This window comes from Rhinopithecus bieti, unplaced genomic scaffold, assembly GCF_001698545.2.
Source record: "Rhinopithecus bieti isolate Rb0 unplaced genomic scaffold, ASM169854v2 scaffold_10656, whole genome shotgun sequence".
NCBI lineage: Eukaryota > Metazoa > Chordata > Mammalia > Primates > Cercopithecidae > Rhinopithecus > Rhinopithecus bieti.
In genome coordinates, this window is record NW_016806449.1 from 162,594 (window position 1) to 179,481 (window position 16,888).

General features: G+C 58.9%; 3 protein-coding genes across 8 annotated transcripts in view; 2 read left to right on the plus strand and 1 right to left on the minus strand.

Moving 5' to 3' along the window:
- ABCB8 (ATP binding cassette subfamily B member 8) overlaps positions 1-2,368 on the plus strand; it is a 19,765-nt gene extending 17,397 nt beyond the window's left edge. For all 4 annotated transcript variants that reach the window (XM_017876625.1, XM_017876624.1, XM_017876626.1 and 1 more), the window contains 2 exons: positions 777-1,027; positions 2,010-2,368. In XM_017876625.1, coding sequence (XP_017732114.1) covers positions 777-1,027; positions 2,010-2,150 — 392 coding nt within the window. In that variant the 3' untranslated portion in view covers positions 2,151-2,368. The remainder of the gene's footprint in view (positions 1-776; positions 1,028-2,009) is intronic.
- An 82-nt stretch (positions 2,369-2,450) lies between these two features.
- ASIC3 (acid sensing ion channel subunit 3) lies at positions 2,451-10,145 on the plus strand. Of its 3 annotated transcripts, none has more exons than XR_001886471.1 (12): positions 2,451-4,769; positions 5,968-6,845; positions 7,524-7,674; positions 7,901-8,028; positions 8,177-8,366; positions 8,452-8,508; positions 8,586-8,733; positions 9,202-9,293; positions 9,392-9,454; positions 9,558-9,629; positions 9,808-9,866; positions 9,965-10,145. XR_001886471.1 is itself a non-coding variant. In XM_017876628.1 (12 exons), exons 2-12 carry the CDS (start codon positions 6,312-6,314, stop codon positions 10,041-10,043), a joined length of 1,590 nt encoding a protein of 529 aa, XP_017732117.1. In that variant the 5' UTR covers positions 2,451-4,769; positions 5,968-6,311; the 3' UTR covers positions 10,044-10,145. The 3 variants fall into 3 exon arrangements, 2 of the variants coding, with proteins under 2 accessions (XP_017732117.1, XP_017732118.1); XM_017876628.1 differs by having other exon boundaries at positions 9,375-9,454; XM_017876629.1 differs by lacking the exons at positions 9,808-9,866; positions 9,965-10,145 and having other exon boundaries at positions 9,558-9,653.
- A 1,024-nt stretch (positions 10,146-11,169) lies between these two features.
- CDK5 (cyclin dependent kinase 5) lies at positions 11,170-16,408 on the minus strand. The gene is made up of 12 exons (XM_017876630.1): positions 15,176-16,408; positions 14,440-14,528; positions 14,274-14,341; positions 14,103-14,163; positions 13,947-14,003; positions 13,120-13,215; positions 12,899-12,973; positions 12,643-12,739; positions 12,393-12,462; positions 11,763-11,823; positions 11,567-11,647; positions 11,170-11,450 (listed from the first exon to the last, which is right to left on the minus strand). Exons 1-12 carry the CDS (start codon positions 15,210-15,212, stop codon positions 11,364-11,366), a joined length of 879 nt encoding a protein of 292 aa, XP_017732119.1. The 5' UTR covers positions 15,213-16,408; the 3' UTR covers positions 11,170-11,363.
- Positions 16,409-16,888: the final 480 nt, after the last annotated feature.

Here is a 16,888-nt window from a genome sequence, read left to right on the forward strand (position 1 = left end):
TGTGTGGCCAGCCCAGCCATCGTGTTCTAAATAGCTCCTCCAGCCGTGTTCATATACTGTCCAGATGCCAGCTGTCCTCACTGGGTGCTCTCCCACATCTCTCTTGGATGGCACTTTCCTTGTGTCTCTGATCCTAGTACTTTCTGCTCATTTGGGCCTTCTTGGGGCTGCGTCCTTACTGACCTGTCACCCTGCTGTCACCTTGAGGTTCTTTTTGGCTCCCAGGCTGCCACTTGTGCTGTCCTCTGTGGGCTTCGAATCCCACTTCCCTGGAGTCACTGGACCCCAGAGCCCATGTTTGGGTGCTGGATGTTCCCCACAGCCACAGAGACCCGGGAGGCTGGGAAGGTGGCTTGGAGCTGCAGGCACAGCGCAGGGTGTGGGTCATCCTGGCCTGAGGCACTGCCATGGCTGGGGAGGGGCATTTGGCAACTCCCTTGGAGTGCACCAAGCCCTGCTGGCAGGTGTCACGCCACCCTCAGAGGCAGGAGGAGTGTGCACAGTGCGGGGTGGGGGGGTCAGAGGCAGGAGGAGGGTACACAGTGTGGGGTGGGGTGTCAGAGACAGGACTAGGGTGCACAATGCGGGGTGGAAGGTCAGAGGCAGGACAAGCGTGCACAGTGTGGGGTGGAGGGTCAGAGGCATGACGAGGGTGCACAGTGCTGAGAGGGGCACTTAGAGGATCTTGATGGGAGTTCAGGAAGGACCCTGTGCCCCTTTGTGGGCCACCCTCAAGTGCACAGCTTCAGGCTCCTGCTCTGCCCCTCCCTTCCCAGGTGAACGGGGCACTACCCTGTCTGGGGGCCAGAAGCAGCGCCTGGCCATTGCCCGAGCCCTTATCAAGCAGCCCACGGTGCTGATACTGGATGAAGCCACCAGCGCACTGGACGCAGAGTCTGAGCGGGTTGTGCAGGAGGCCCTGGACCGGGCCAGTGCAGGCCGCACGGTGCTGGTAATTGCCCACCGGCTCAGCACTGTCCGTGGGGCCCACTGCATCATCGTCATGGCTGATGGCCGTGTCTGGGAGGTTAGTCGTCCTGGGGGCATGGATCAGTGGGTTGAAGATGGCTTCATCACGAACAGTGGCACAATGCTGCAATGAGTTACACGAAGGTGTGGCCTGGCCCCAGGGCCTTCGGCTGTATTCTGGAAGCAGCATCCCATGTAGTCAGGAGTTCCTGCATTCAGCCAAGCCCTGGCCTCTGAGGCCCTCAGTTTCTTCCTGTGTCCCCTGGGATAGTATAGTTGCACCATCAGCTCCCAGGATCAAAAGGAAAAGTACTAGCCGTGTGCCTGTAATCCCAGCATTTTGGGAGGCCAAAGCAGAAGGATCTCTTGAGGCCATCCTGGGCAACATAGCGAGACCTGTCTCTACAAAATACCCAATAAAAAATTAGCTGGATGTGTTGGCATGCGCCTGTACTCCCAGCTACTCTGGAGGCTGAGGCAGGAGGATTACTTGACCCCAGAGGTTGAGGCTGCAGTGAACAATGATTGTGCAATTGCACTCCAGCCTGGCATCAGAATGAGGCCCTGTCTAAAAAAAACAAAAAGGAAACATATTCAGAAAGAGTATGGTGCTGTGAGGGAGGAACAGGGCTGGCTGCCCAGGGTATCAGTTACAGAAGAAGCAGCGCCAAGGAACCTGTGCAGGGAGTCAGAAGTAGGACCCCAGAGGCTCTGTGGCATTGGTTCACAGCCGCTCATTCCAGCCAAGGCTGAGGGGCTTGTGCAGGGAGATGGATCCTGAGTTGGAGCCTTGGGCTCTGTAAGCGGGACAGGGAATCATGTTTTTCCAAAATTCAGCTAAGTGGGGAAGTGGCAATAACTAATGCAGCATGCCAGTGGCGGTTCCTTTCAGATTGGGCATTGGTTTCAGAGTGTCCCCAGAAGGGACACTGGCCTAAGTGACCTTGGGCCCAATGGCTGATAGAGAGGCTTAGCCCTCCGAACGTTCTGAAGCCTGCACGCCTTGGAGCAACCATTCACCCCTCCCTCCCATCTTCCAGGCTGGCACCCATGAAGAGCTCCTGAAGAAAGGCGGGCTGTACGCCGAGCTCATCCGGAGGCAGGCCCTGGATGCCCCAAGGACGGTGACCCCACCGCCCAAAAAGCCAGAAGGCCCCAGGAGCCAGCAGCACAAGTCCTGAGAAGGGCCCCCTGAGGTGTGGTCGCTGCCAAGCATCAGTGCTAGGGCTGGGGCTCAGCCTGCAGGGAGCTTACTGGAGACTGAGCCCCCGGGAGGGCCAGCATGTGGAGAGCCACTGCGGCTGCTGCTGCTCACAATAAAGCCGGGGCCGAGCGGCTGGCAGGGGAGGCCAATGCCTCCCTCCCCTCCCTAGTCCTGCCGGCTGCCTCCATCCCACCAGAGTCTGCCAGAGTCATTGGGCTGCAATGGGCAGAGGCAGAGTTCCCCACTCTGTTCTCCCTTTGCCCAGACCCCTCCAGACCTCTCAGAGACGTTCTGGCCAGTCTCCCTGCCCCACCCAGCAGCCTCAAGTTGACCAGGCCTGTAGCTCCAGGGAGTTTTTAAAAATCAGGGTCTGGAAGTGGGCCTGGGAATTCAAACCTAAGGCTCTTCCCACACCCTTGCTAGGACCTCACTTCCCTAGACTGGGGACTGACTCCCTCTCCTGTGTCCCCACTGCCTCACTGGACCATGGGAGAAGGAGCCTATCAGCTGGCTCACCCCGGAACCCACAGTCCCCATCTTCCAAACAGCCTCCCTCCCTTCTCCCTGCACAGTGAACACAGTCCTGATTTCTAGATTTCACCTCCCCTCCCCACCCCCAAGGGACACAGGCCTCACAGGGCCCAACACTTGGGTCAGGGTAGGAGGGACAGGGCCACAGTGGCCAGTTCCCATCCTGGCTGTCTTCCACCGACCCTGCCCTGTGTGCCTGGAGTCTTTCACCCACTGAGATCGTGGACCAGCCTCCATCTACACCAGGAACACCCAGCTCTAAAGGAGATGGGAGGGGCTGGTGCCCACCTGAAGCTCTCAGCTTCCTGCCCACAATGCTGACAAGTACAGAACTAAATGGAGCAACTACCGCAGAATCCAGTACAGAATCGGTCCAGGAGGGCGCGGCTGTGGACAGGCCAGCCCCCCCCCCTGCCCCCGGCAAGTTCTGGGAGGTGCATCTTGAAAGGGGAAGGCAGACGTCCTGAGTGATGGGCGCCTGTGGCCCCGAGGCTATGGATGAGGGGGCTACGCTTCAGCTGGCTTCTGAGGGGCCTGGAAAGGCACAGAAGTAGGGCCTTGGCTGAACTGGCACCCAGCAGGACCTCGTGTCCCTGCACTGCTGCAGATGCACCAGCCCTCCCCACCTTGGTGCCACTGTCACTTCCTACTGGGATCCTTCCCCCCATCCAGTGACACCCAGGCTGTGGGACCACACGGGGCCCTGCTCCCCAGGGCAGGAGAAGAGGTGGTGCCTGTGGTGCACCTTCACAGCCAGCCAAGTGTTCTGGATTTATCCTGCGTAAAGAAGGATGGTACCCTCTTTCAGGGGTGTGGTGCAGTGCACTGATAGAGCAGCTGATGCTGCTGGGAGGCCATCCTGGAAGAGGCAGCAGTGGCTCAAGTTTGTGTGCAGGAGCCAGAGTGGGACTCACAGGCTCTTGTGGGTATGGTTTAGAACTAGATGGTACTTTGGGGACAAGCCATCCAAAAACCCCAGGCCCACATCCACCCTGATTTGATATCCCACTTTCTGACAGATCAGAGGCTATGTCTCTAGGCAGTGGAGGCCCAGGAGCAGAGCCTGGGGCTGGTTCACAGCTAAACCCCTCCCTAGGGCAGAGTAGGGCCTTAGCTTCTGGCGAGTCCACAAGCCTTGCCGGGGCCCTGCTTGTTGACCTGACCCCTCCCTCACCAGGCAACTAGCCAAGGCGATTCCTGCTTCACCCGCTCAGTCACCAGCCTCAAGCTGCCCAAGATGCCTCTGACACCAGATTTATATCTTCTGGATGGCTTCTCCAAATCCAGCCCTTTACCCGCCCCCTAGAGAAGCAGTGAAACCTCACAGCTAGTCCAGCTGGAAGAGCTATATTGCAAGAGCCGTGCCATCTTCCTAACCTCGCCTCGGCCTTAGCTCCACAGTGGAGAGTGGGAGCCTGGCTGTGCTTGATGGTGGATGCCTGTTTTGAGAGTGTGAGTGGGATCATCTACAGTACAATACTTGCAAAGCACAGCACTGTGGCTCTGGGGAACTGGTACGCCTGTGCTGTAACCACGGTACTCACTCAGTCCTTCCAAAATGTTTATTAATCAAGCACCTGTCATATGCCATTGAGCCCACCATGGGGAATGAGGACGGTCCCTTCCCCCATGAAGTTTGTGTCCTGTTGGGAGGACAGACAGGTGGCCCAGCAGTTGCAGCATGGTGTGTGCACACATTTGGTTGGTGGAACCATGTTTCTACCACTCATGGTCAAAAAAAGCCCACCAAAGTCAGCCTGGCGACCTCAGGTGCTTTTTTGGGCAAAGCTAGAACAGAAATAAATTTTAGTAAATTAATGGAGATGAGCCGGCTTTCCCACAGGTCTACAAGGAATGTCACCTCACTCCCAGATACGTGGGGGCAGATGACCATTTAGCCAAATGCAGAGTGTGACCCTGATGAGGACTGCCTGGCTCTCCTCCCCAGGTCCAGGGCTTCCTCCCAGAACCTCAGGTGTTCCTGGGCTGGCACCTGTGGCCCTGAGCTGGGCAACACCTCATCTCCAGGACCATGGATCAGCACAGTGTCCTCATCCCACTTCAGGTCAGCTGGCACTACCTTGCACTACGTAACACGGCCTTCTGGAGGTCTCTGCCTATCCTCTGGAAGCCTGCCCCCACCCCCAACCCATTAACTTCTCCCCTGGATCATTGGAAGCATCTTAGGTCAGATAATAAGCTGGCTCTGCCCTCTGCAGGCTCGCTGTCTCACACCATGGACACAGCGACTCTAGAAAAGCCCCATGCAAAGCAGGCCTGCTCCCACATTACTGGTGGAAGTGCACAATGGCATGACTCCTGTGGGGGAAATTCAGTGTCATCTATCAGGTTACCAACCCCGCGGTCTCTTGGCCCAGCAGTCGTCCTGGGAGTTCACATCTGTGTGATGATACAGCAACACTGTAATGGAAAGACTGGAGACCCCCAGTGCATCAGTGGGGCAGTCATTCAATAAACTGGTGTGTGCACATACTGGGTGGTATGCAGCCCTTTGGAAAAATGAAGGTTTTCCAGGTCCTGGATATAGCAGTGTAAAATGAGAAATCACAGAATACCCATGTTATACCCGGGAGGGTGGCAGGTGGGCATCCGTGGTACCCAGGACGGTGGCAGGTGGGGCACCCATGTTCTACGTGGGGTGGCAGGTGAGCCCATAACCATTGTAGAGGCCAACATTCTCAACAGGAGGGCCTAAGTGTGGGGAGGTAGGCTCTGACTCCCTAGGGAGAGAGGGACACTTAGGAAACAGACGGACCCTGGAAGTGGGACGTGAAGAGTGCCCTGGCCATCCAGTGTAGGCTGAGGTAGTGGGGGCACAGAAAGAAGAGATTCGCCAATGCCAACCTTCCAACCACTTCCCAGTTTGGCCAAGAGCCAGCTCTGGTCTTTGGGAAGGAACAGATGATCCTGGGTGAAGCTAGAGGGAAGGCCGGTGAGGCAAAAGGAGGGAGGAGCTAGGCCAGGGGTCAGCGACCGACCCTCGGGGCCGGTGTACAGGGGCTGCAACTCGGAGCCTAGGGGGCCTCCAAGACACCTCTAGGCTCAATTTACCCCTGGACTTCCCTCGAGCTCTCCCTGGGATCACTGTGATCTCCTCCTGGCAGCTCTCGTCTTGGACAGCCATGCCCCCCTCCATGCTGCACTAATGGCTCAGCCTGGGGCCCCAGGGACCTCCCCTACCCCCCCAGACTGCTCTGCCGGCCCCCTTTCCTCCCTCACTGCTGAAACCCAATCCTCTGCAGCAGCGCCAGCTCAGCACCACCTCAGCACCACTCCGCAGCCCCTGCCTGCCACGGTCAGCTGTGCCCCACCTGGTCTGCTGCGGAGTCCCCAGCCCAGCGTCTAGCCCAGTGGAGCCACCGCCTGTTCCTCAGGAAGGTTGAGTGGGACCTGACCGGCCAGGTTACCTCCTCCAATCCTGTCAGGCTAGTGCCTCCCTGCCTCCCAACCTTGGCTCTCTCCCACCCTCTCCTTTCTTCTCCTTGCCTGGCCCCCTGAATCCTATCTTAGCCCCCTCAGCCCCCTGACTGACCCTCTCTCGCTCCTTCCAAGCCTCTGTAGCTGGCCCCCCTCCTGGGTTCTGGCCATGAAGCCCACCTCAGGCCCAGAGGAGGCCCGGCGGCCGGCCTCGGACATCCGCGTGTTCGCCAGCAACTGCTCGATGCACGGGCTGGGCCATGTCTTCGGGCCAGGCAGCCTGAGCCTGCGCCGGGGTATGTGGGCAGCGGCCGTGGTCCTGTCAGTGGCCACCTTCCTCTACCAGGTGGCTGAGAGAGTGCGCTACTACAGGGAGTTCCACCACCAGACTGCCCTGGATGAACGAGAAAGCCACCGGCTCGTCTTCCCGGCTGTTACCCTGTGCAACATCAACCCGCTGCGCCGCTCGCGCCTAACGCCCAACGACCTGCACTGGGCTGGGTCTGCGCTGCTGGGCCTGGATCCCGCAGAGCACCCCGCCTTCCTGCGTGCCCTGGGCCGGTCCCCCGCGCCGCCCGGCTTCATGCCCAGTCCCACCTTTGACATGGCGCAACTCTATGCCCGTGCTGGGCACTCCCTGGACGACATGCTGCTGGACTGTCGCTTCCGTGGCGAACCTTGTGGGCCTGAGAACTTCACCACGGTGAGCTGACCTCCCTACCTGTCCTGCCAGGGACCCAGAGAGCCGAGCAGTCCCTGCCCAGCACCCACAATCCCCTGGCCAGTGTAGGCTCCCCCAAAGCCAGGAGACTTCTTCCTTCCTACCAGCCACGGACTCCCCACCCCCCAGTGCCACTCCGTGCAGCCCAGGAAGCTGTCCTCCTTGGGGCTGTCTCTGTTTCCCAGCCTGGGGGGAGCATGTGAGGCCACACTGACCCTGGCTGGCCCTAGGCCTGAGGTCTGGCCCATGGAGGCCCTGCTCCTGTGGCTGGAGGTCCTCCCTGGTGGGACCATTCTGGGGCAGAAGACCCCTGTCTCTGCCAGGAGGGGGTCTTGCTTTCCCTCTATCTTTTCAACATACTGCCAGCCCCGGAGGACAGCCACAGGGGCCCACTTTTCCCCCAGTCTCCAGAGAAACACGGAAAAACCTGTAGGATGTGCCCTGGGCTTTGGTGGGGACTGGCGAGGAGGAGGATTTGGGTTGATGGGCTCCCAAGAACGTCCTGCAACACGTGCCCACGTGGAGCATGGGGCTGGGGGCATTGAGATGTGGGCTTCAATGTTCAAAGAAGAGATGCCAACATACCATGAGGTGGGGAGAGGTCCCATGACCACGTGCTTGCCTGGGGGAGATGGCCATCACCCTGTCTGCCCGCCCCAGATCTTCACCCGGATGGGAAAGTGCTACACATTTAACTCTGGCGCCGATGGGGCAGAGCTGCTCACCACTACTAGGGGTGGCATGGGCAATGGGCTGGATATCATGCTGGACGTGCAGCAGGAGGAATATCTACCTGTGTGGAGGGACAATGGTAGGGAGCACACGAATTAGGCTGGGGGAGGGCATGGATGGGGTGCAAAAAGCTAGGGGAAGGAGAGGAGGAGAGGAGGTGTCAGGGTGTTCCCCCAGAACCTGTGAAAGGGGCTGGGCTGGCTCATCCCTGTCCTGGGGAGAGGAGGCTGCAGTGAGAGGTCTTGTCTGGTTGGGCAGGAGACCTGACCACAGGGTCTCAGGCCTCATAGGTCCCTCTCCGGCAGAGGAGACCCCCTTTGAGGTGGGGATCCGAGTGCAGATCCACAGCCAGGAGGAGCCGCCCATCATCGACCAGCTGGGCTTGGGGGTGTCCCCGGGCTACCAGACCTTTGTTTCTTGCCAGCAGCAGCAGGTACCCTCCCATGTGCCTCTACACCCACTATTCAAGCCCACACCACCACGGGCCCTAAACCCTCAGCTCCTCAGACCTGTCCAGGGGCCTCTCCCCAGCTGACCTCTCATGCTCTCTGGGAAGTCTCCTTAACCCTGTCCCCCCACAGCTGAGCTTCCTGCCACCACCTTGGGGCGACTGCAGTTCAGCATCTCTGAACCCCAACTATGAGCCAGAGCCCTCTGATCCCCTAGGCTCCCCCAGCCCCAGCCCTCCCTATACCCTAATGGGGTGTCGCCTGGCCTGCGAAACCCGCTACGTGGCTCGGAAGTGCGGCTGCCGAATGATGTACATGCCAGGTGAGGGGCTGGGGTCTTCGTCCCATGGTGGGCAGGGCCCAGAGAGGTGGTGCTGCTCCTGAAACCATCTCCCTGGCACCCGCAGGCGACACGCCAGTGTGCAGCCCCCAGCAGTACAAGAACTGTGCCCACCCGGCCATAGGTAAGGGCAAGCCTCCCCCACCTCCCGTCCGCCCCGCTCCGCCCAACTGGCGGCTGACGTGGCCCGGTGGCCCGCAGATGCCATGCTTCGCAAGGACTCGTGCGCCTGCCCCAACCCGTGCGCCAGCACGCGCTACGCCAAGGAGCTCTCCATGGTGCGGATCCCGAGCCGCGCCGCCGCGCGCTTCCTGGCCCGGAAGCTGAACCGCAGCGAGGCCTACATAGCGTGAGCTGCGCGGGGCGGGCGGGCTCCTCCGAGCCGGGGGCTCCCGACAGGGCGGAGCGGGGCAAGCTGGAGCTCTCGTGCACACAGCCCGGGCGGAGGCAGCCTCCGCAGCCTCACTGGCTCTGGGGCTCCGTGCTGGTTGCTTAACCTTTCTGCCCCCGGGGGATGCTGACGCCTCCTCCCAGGGATGTTTTTTTCCTTTCCTTTTTTAATCTTTACTTTTAAAAAATGGAGACGGCGGGGGATGGGGGGAGGGGGTCTCGCTATATTACCCAGGCTGGTCTCAAACTCCTGGCCTCAAGATCCTCCCTCCTCATCCTCCCAAAGTGCTGGGAGTACAGGTGTAAGCCACCGCACCCAGCCCCTCCCAGGGTTCTTGAAAGGGGTGGGAGAACCCACAGCTGCTTCTTGCCAGCAGTGGGTACCAGGTAGTGGCCAACACACATTTGAGGCCTTTCTTGTCCTCAGGGAGAATGTGCTGGCCCTGGACATCTTCTTCGAGGCCCTCAACTATGAGACCGTGGAACAGAAGAAGGCCTATGAGATGTCGGAGCTGCTTGGTGTGTGTGCAGGGCCCCCAGGGCTGGGGAGGTGTGGGCAGGCAGGTGGCTGTGAGTTGAAGGGTGACCCTGTCTCCACAGGCGACATTGGGGGCCAGATGGGGCTGTTCATCGGGGCCAGCCTGCTCACCATCCTCGAGATCCTAGACTACCTCTGTGAGGTGGGCCAGGGCCCCCACTGCAGGGGGTGGGAGGTGGGAATCAGGGCCCCTAGGATGAGGGGGAAGGCATACACTGGCCACCTCCCATCCTGCTTGCCTCCAGGTGTTCCGAGACAAGGTCCTGGGATATTTCTGGAACCGAAGGCACTCCCAAAGGCATTCCAGCACTAATCTGGTAACAGCCCCTCTTCTGGAGCCCCTGCCAGCTCCAAGGGTTCTAGGCCCCACCTCTGAAGCCTAGAACACCATCCCACCCCAGCTGAGGAGAAACAGGCAGGAGGGTGTGCAGTGACCTTGACTGGTCCCTGGGAGGAGGACCACTCCCCACCTCTGACCCTCTCCTCCTCCCACAGCTTCAGGAAGGGCTGGGCAGCCATCGAACCCAAGTTCCCCACCTCAGCCTGGGCCCCAGGTAACACATAGTGGCCCCCTAAAATCAAGGGAGGGCAGGGACAGGCGCAGGGCAGTGGGTGTGCTGGTTCCCACCCAGCACTCTGCTCTGTTCCGAAGACCTCCCACCCCTCCTTGTGCTGTCACCAAGACTCTCTCCGCCTCCCACCGCACCTGCTACCTTGTCACACGGCTCTAGGCCTGCTGTTTGTGTCCTCGGAGCCCCACCCTGACATCCTGGACATGCCTAGCCTGCACGTAGCTTTTCCATCTTCACCCCAAATAAAGTCCTAATGCATCAGCCTCAGGTGTTTCTCTTACAGGGCAGAGACTAGCCAAGCCAAGGTCAGCCCAACTCAGGCATTGGAAGTCCTCTGCCAGCCATCATTCAGCTGGAGGTGGCTTCTGAAATGTGGAGCTGGGCCCGTGAACCCCCATGAATCTCTAGGGAAGAATGGTAGCAAGAGGTTATCAGTCATTTGCAGCTCAGTGTGAGTGAGTTTAGCCGACTGACATCTTAGAGAAAAGGGAGGACAGGTATCTTCCAAGCCCACGCTTAGGGGTGAGCGCAGAATCACAGTCAGCAATAAAGGTATAACTGGAAGAAAGCTCTGCCCAGAGCCCAGCAAGAAGAGGCAGGGAGAAGACTGGGGGTGACTCCACTTTCAAGAACACCTGTATCCTGCCTTATATCCTGACTCCTTTCCCACATTTGGGACCAAGTGTGGCACACAGCCTGTCTCCATACCAACAAGTTCTGTCTCCCCAGCCTCCCCACAAGAGCTAAAGGCCTAAGGCTTGAGACGGTGGGGGTGGGGGTGGGGGGAGCTCTCCCTTCCCCTTCCTGCCAGTAAGGACATACCAGGCCCCAGCCATAGGCCCAACTTCCCTCTCTTTCACTGTACCCCAAACATTGGGAAACTGATAAACAGGGAGTGGGAAGGGGTATTCCTGATGGAACTCTCCTGTGTCAGCCTGCAGGCCTCGGTATGGGGGGATGATGAGGGGAGGGACAAGAGGATCCACCTGAGATACGGAGAACCACAAGGAGAGGCCCACCCCACCCACTTGTAGACACTGGCCCCTCACTCCAAGGGACAATGTCAGGCCCTCCTGGGCAGAGGGAGGGAAGGTGGGAGGAAGGGGTATGCAGTGACAGTGCTGCCCTGCCCCAGGGATGAGGGGTGAGGGTCATGGCCTCTTAAAGTAGAAGAGCAAGGTGCTGTCTTTGAGCCAGAAGCAGGGTTGCGGCCAGCAGTAACAGAGCAGAGACCCCTCCAGCTCATGGCCCCTGTAGAGCCACTTGACCACCACATCAGTCAGACTGTGGGAAAGGAGCCAATTTATGAAATTAAATAAAGTCCACAAAGGGAGTGAGAAACTTAGGCTCAGGCACCCCACCCCAGCTGGGCCCAGCACAGCTGGAGCACAGTGCACGGGGCACCCCCACCATCTTGCCCCTCCCAAGAGGGGGCTTAAATAGGCCAGGCCCCAGCCTGGAGGCCGGGGATCCTGGGGCCTAGGGCGGACAGAAGTCGGAGAAGTAGGGGTGCTGCAGGGCCTCTTCTGCTGAGATACGCTGGACAGGGTTACACTTCAGAAGGTTCTGGAGATGGGGGAAAGGAGGCGGCAGTTCAGGACAGGTCGCTGCCCAGAGCCCTGCCTTCCTGTAGTCTCCTCTGGGCAAGTGTCCTGACCCACCCTCTACCCCAAGTCACCTACCTGCAGCAGGTCCCTCCCCGTGGCATTGAGTTTGGGCACGACGTTCACCAGGGATGTTGTGGCCGGGTACATCGGGTAGGGCTGTGGAGAGGCAGGGAGGGTCAGACTAGAGGTAGGGGGAGGGGGGTGGAGGCTGCTAGGAATGTGAAACAAGAGTGACCCTGATGAACCATGACCCCTCAATTCCCCATCACACCTTATAGTCTGGCAGCTTGGTCATAGAGGGCCACTGCTCCTCGGTGGGCGTCCCCAGCAGCGTGTCCACGGAGTTAAGGATCACTTGGGAAAGGGCCACAGCTGCATCTTCAGGGGCAGGGGGAGGGCCTCTTCCCCTCCCGGGAGGATTCCTCATACCCACCACCTACTTCTCTCACCCTCTCTTCACCCTCTGGCTTGAGCTTGACAGAAGCAACCCCGGGCACATCACTCGCACATCCAACCACGTTTCCCATGACAATCACTAACTAGTCTAACCCACATGCTGCTGTCCTAGTCCTAATGAACTGGTCCTTGCCCCACTCCCACAAAATGTGTCCTGCTGTCTTTGGCTCCTTCATCCTGGCATCTATCTCTCACCTGGAGGGACACCCTCTTGGCTTCGCCCCCCAGGGCACACTGCCTGTCTCCAAGCCATACCTTCTCCAGTGTGCATCTGCACTGTGACAATCAGGGTGTCCAGCACCTCTGCTGTCTCCCCTTGCCCTCAGGAGAATCCCTACAGACCCCATCACCCCACCCCACACCATCACTGCCCTCACCCACTGCGCTCAAAACTCCATGGGCTCTCCCCTCCCAGAGGGCTCAAGGCAGAGGAAAACAAGGATATCGGAAGATCCTCTTCAACTGGTCATCAACATCATTGCCAGGAAAAAGAGGCCGCCCAGCATTGGCCAGCTCTGGGGGACAGACAGGGAGCTAAGACGTGACATGTGAAGGACCCCTCACTCTGAGGTACCCCCTGACCTTCCAGCCCCAGTCCCAGGGCCTCCCTCCCTTCCCCTAGAGGGAACCCTCCAGACCCTATTTGTCAACCCAAATGGGAAAGAAGGTGCCTCTGCAGTGCCCCAGCATGTCACCTGCAAAGATGCAGCCGGCTGACCACATGTCGATGGATGTGGAGTACAGCTTGGCCCCAAAGAGGACATCCGGTGGGCGGTACCACAGTGTGACCACCTGGAGGAGACCGCCCCCCGACGGGGGACTCCCACTTAGAGGGCTGGGGAGGAGGTTTGAGGAGGAGGCTCAGAGAGGAGAGGAAAATAGTGTTTTGGGTCCTGGGGTTGGAGCTGAGGGACTCCCTCCCCCAATCCCATATCCCATCTCCTAGCTCACCTCAGCTGAGTAACAGCGGACAGGGATCCCAAAGGCTCGAGCCAGGCCGAAATCAGCCAATTTCAGCTCCCCATTCTGAGGGGAATGGGAAGGGGACATGGAGAAGGGCCTTTAAGCAGCCTTGGGACAGCACAGACTCCATCCTCCCAGTCCTCTTCCCTCCGTGCTCCCCATGCCCTGGCCCCAGGTTTCCCACTCCCCACCTTCTTCCCAAGAAGTACCCTGTTTATTAGCAGGTTCTGGGGCTTCAGGTCCCTGTGTAGCACATTGCGGCTATGACAGAATCCCAGGCCTTTCAGTAGCTGGAAGAGGAATGACTGGGAGGAGAGCAGGCAGAAGGGAGTCAGACGCCCTGAACATGCAACTGTGCCCAGCAACGGGTTGGCTCCTCTCCTCACCCTGTGCTTCACTCCACCCCACCCACCTTTCAGCACTTGGTTCAGAGTGACACCATTCATTCGCCATCCAGAACCTGCTTTATACTGTACTAGACATTAGAAGGACAAGAGTGAAGAAACTGGCCCTGGTCCCCATCTTCCTGGACCATATAGCCTAATGGGCCTTGCCAGGTAGATCCTAGATCCCACCTAGATCCTAGCCCATGCTGATCTTCCCTTCCTGGCCGCATCTGAGTATGCACACGATACTACAGCACATAAATATCGTGTTGTAGTATCATTCAGGACTGGCTCCCCTGGAACCTGGACCAAGGCATTTGGTCTTGGGCCTAGAAGAGCACCTGGCACACAGTGAAGCATTCAGTAAGTATGTATTGAATGAATTAGTGTATCTCCTTGAACCTCATTTTCTCATCTCTGAGTGTAAATACTATCACTGACGTCAGAGTGCCACTGTGCGGGTCAAAGACGACCACGTGAAAATGTTCGCTAAGACTGGAGGCTCCTAGAGGGCAGAAACAGGGTTTTCTCATTCTCTGACACCCCAGAGCGTCCCTGTTCAGGGCCCAAAGTTAGAGCCCAAGGAGTGCTTACACTGAATGCAGACTCCGACCCCAGCCTGAGGGGTCCCCCAACACCACTCTCCTCACCTTTACAATCTCAGGATCAAGGTCACCATTGCAACTGTCAAAATACTTCTTCAGGTCCTGAAAAGGGATATGAGTGGAGGAATGGGACAGAGTTTAACCTCAGTCTGGGCCCCTATACCTTCCCAAGGCTACTGTCCCCCAAACTCCGCCTTTCACCTGGTCACAGAATTCAAAAACCAAAGTCAGCTTCTTGTCGCTGTGCAGGACATCATGAAGCCTAGGGCAAAAGAAGGGCTCAGCCAGGCAGGTCCACCTGACAGACGTCCAGTGTCAGCCCCGCCTCCCCCAAGGGGCCACACAGGCAAGGAGCACCCGCCTCCCGCACACCTGACGATGTTCTTGTGCTTCAGCTCCTTGAGTAGGCAGATCTCCCGGAGGGCAGAACTCGGCACACCCTGCATATGTGAGGGGGCCGGGTGGGCAGCAGTCAGATCCCACCCAGCCCAGGCCCTCGAACCCCCTCTCCAGGCCCTATCCCAGTCCCCAGTCCTACCTCATCATCGTCATCCAGCCTCACCCGTTTCAGAGCCACGATCTCATGAGTCTCCCGGTTTTTGGCCTTGAACACTGTTCCGTAGGTGCCTAGGGGAAGGAGGTCAGGGGTCAGGGGGAGGATGCGGCACTCTTCCCTAAGCCAGGAAATGCCTCCCGGGAGCTGAAGGCAGCGTCTGAATATGCAAAGAAAGGGATTCAGGGTGAAGTTAGGTGGGTGAGCTTTGTGAGTGAGGATGTGGCAGGTGAGGAGGGAGGAGAAGGTACCCGCGGAGGCTCCAGGGGCTCGGCAGGAGGGGCGAGTGCGGCTGCCAGGGCAAGGATGTCTAAAATGAAGGCGGTGCTCCGGAAGGGTCTGGAAATGGTGAGAAGGGGCCTGGGAGAGGACTGAGGGGCTGCAGAAATATTGAGGTTGGAGGTCTGCAGCAAGAACCGAGGCTGGGGTTCGGGGTGAGGTTGTCCAAGTGGTGCTGAGGCTGGGGTGAGAAATTCAGGAAGTGTCGCGGTTGGGAGGTCGGGTCTACTGGGAACGCTAAGGTTGGAGTGAGAGCCTGCGGGAAATGCTAACACGGGGAAGACTGGTGTCTGCACGGAGTGCTGAGCTCGGGGGCCAGGGCTGCAGCCGCTGCTGAGGTCGGAGCCTGTAGGTATTGCTGACGGTAAGGGAGCCAGGGCTGCAAGGAATGCCGAAGGATCTGCAGAGAAGCTCTTGCAGGAACATCTCGAGATTCCATTACCTTCCCCAATCTTTTCCAGTTTCTCGTATTTCTGCATCGCGGCAGCCGCGGGGACCCCTGCGGGCCCTCGGTTTTAAGACTCTGGCCCCGGCGTTGCAGAGGAGGCGGCACCCGAGCCTCCAGCCCCGCCCCGCCTGCCCGCGCAGTACCTTCTGGGGCTTGTAGTCCTAAGACGACAAGGTCTCCCCGCAGTGCCCGAGACCGAGGACAAGAAGACTACAACCCCCAGCCGTCTGCGCTCACGCTCTCTGCAGCACTCGACTCCAGGGCTCCGGTTCCACCGCGGAGGCAAACCCTGGACTTCAAGTCCCAGGGAGCAACGCGTGTCCGTTTTCCGGGCGCCCCGCCGCGGCGCCGCGGTTCCCAGTGTGCCCCGCTGTTGTTATTCCTTTTATATGCTCCCTGCCTTCTTGAAAAGGGCCGCTCCGGGACTACGCGTTCCAGAATGCAGCGGGGATGGGGGCGGAGCGCTCTCGGTTAGGGGTTTGGGGTTTGGCGGCCTAGATCCCGAGCCTTGGCGGCCCAGCTCTGACCTGGTTGGTGGCATTGAGTTCCCAACGGCCTCTTGACGACCTCAGCACGGGTTTCCTCCACCTCTCCCTCAAGCCACCTAGTGACCCCAGGATTGACTGGGGAATGCATGTGAGCGATGATGACCTCACAGGGAACAGCTGACCGCAGGGCTGGGAAGACAACAGCTGTGCCCCTTTGAGGCTGGATTTTAGTGGAGGGACATACGCCAAAGACCCCTCTCTCGGCTGGGCCCCATTTGTTGTCTCGGAGCCCACCCGACTCCAGCCGCTGAACTCTGACATGCTGAGGAAAGCTGGGTGGAGCCCTGGGGGTCCCCCCAGACCCCAGTCTCCGGAACAGGGCCCACTGGAGTCAGCCAGGGTGTGGCCGGCAGGTTGGTTAACCCACTCCACAGACAAGACCACAGACCGATGCTCAACTTGCAGCAGCCTCTACCTCATCCCTTAAAGGAGTTGATTATAGATTCCCTTGCGCTGCCTCTCTAATTGTCTCATGATTGCATTCTTGAGGGCTACGGACCGAGGGAAAAGGATCCCAAACAACACTCCTCAGCACCGGAACCAGAGTTACTGCCAAACACGTGTTAATTAACTCGTTTCTATCTGAATGCTTTTGCATACACAAGAGAAAACAAGCGAAAAGTGCATTCCTTATCTGGAAGACTTTGTGATTTCGTTGGGCAAACAAGAACTACACACAGGTCTTGAATGATAAGTGATGACTATAACTAGGGTTCGATTCAGTGTGGAGGTTCCATTCAAGAGGAAGGAGGCCACCATAGCGAATCTCTGTCCTTCTCGGGAAGTGGGGAGCCCCTAACAAGTTGCCCTCTCCCAGATCAGCTCAGGGTACTGGGCAGCCAGCCTCCAGCCGCTGTCACCCTTCTCACCTGCTCGCCACCCGTCCCTCAGGGGCTTTCTTGGAGGCACGGGGGTTATGGGGGGGGCCGCAAGAGAATCTCAAACCCGATACGTTTATGTTTCGACTTCTCCGAATTTTCTTGTGCCTGCGTTTTACTGCCTGGGATCCGTAGCGTGAGGAGGGCTCCTTTCCACCCAGAGGTGCCGTAATGGAGCCAAGAGACGGCATCCTCGGGGCGCCCAAGCCCGGAGTGGGGAAGCTTGGGGCAGAGGGACGGCGGGGGCGGCCCCTGGTGCCGGGCTGTGCCTGGAAGCGCGC

Bases quoted from the DNA above. Each gene is read 5' to 3' on its own strand.
- ASIC3 (XM_017876628.1), top strand. From the start codon at position 6,312: ATGAAGCCCACCTCAGGCCCAGAGGAGGCCCGGCGGCCGGCCTCGGAC. The intron at 9,455-9,557 runs GTGGGCCAGGGC...GCTTGCCTCCAG, and splicing joins TCCTAGACTACCTCTGTGAG to GTGTTCCGAGACAAGGTCCT. The intron at 9,867-9,964 runs GTAACACATAGT...TCTGTTCCGAAG, and splicing joins CACCTCAGCCTGGGCCCCAG to ACCTCCCACCCCTCCTTGTG.
- CDK5 (XM_017876630.1), bottom strand. From the start codon at position 15,212: ATGCAGAAATACGAGAAACTGGAAAAGATTGGGGAAG. The intron at 12,740-12,898 runs GTGAGCTAGGAG...GGTCTCCTCCAG, and splicing joins TCCGCTGTTACTCAGCTGAG to GTGGTCACACTGTGGTACCG. The intron at 11,648-11,762 runs GTGTGATGGGGA...GCCTCTCCACAG, and splicing joins CCAAGCTGCCAGACTATAAG to CCCTACCCGATGTACCCGGC.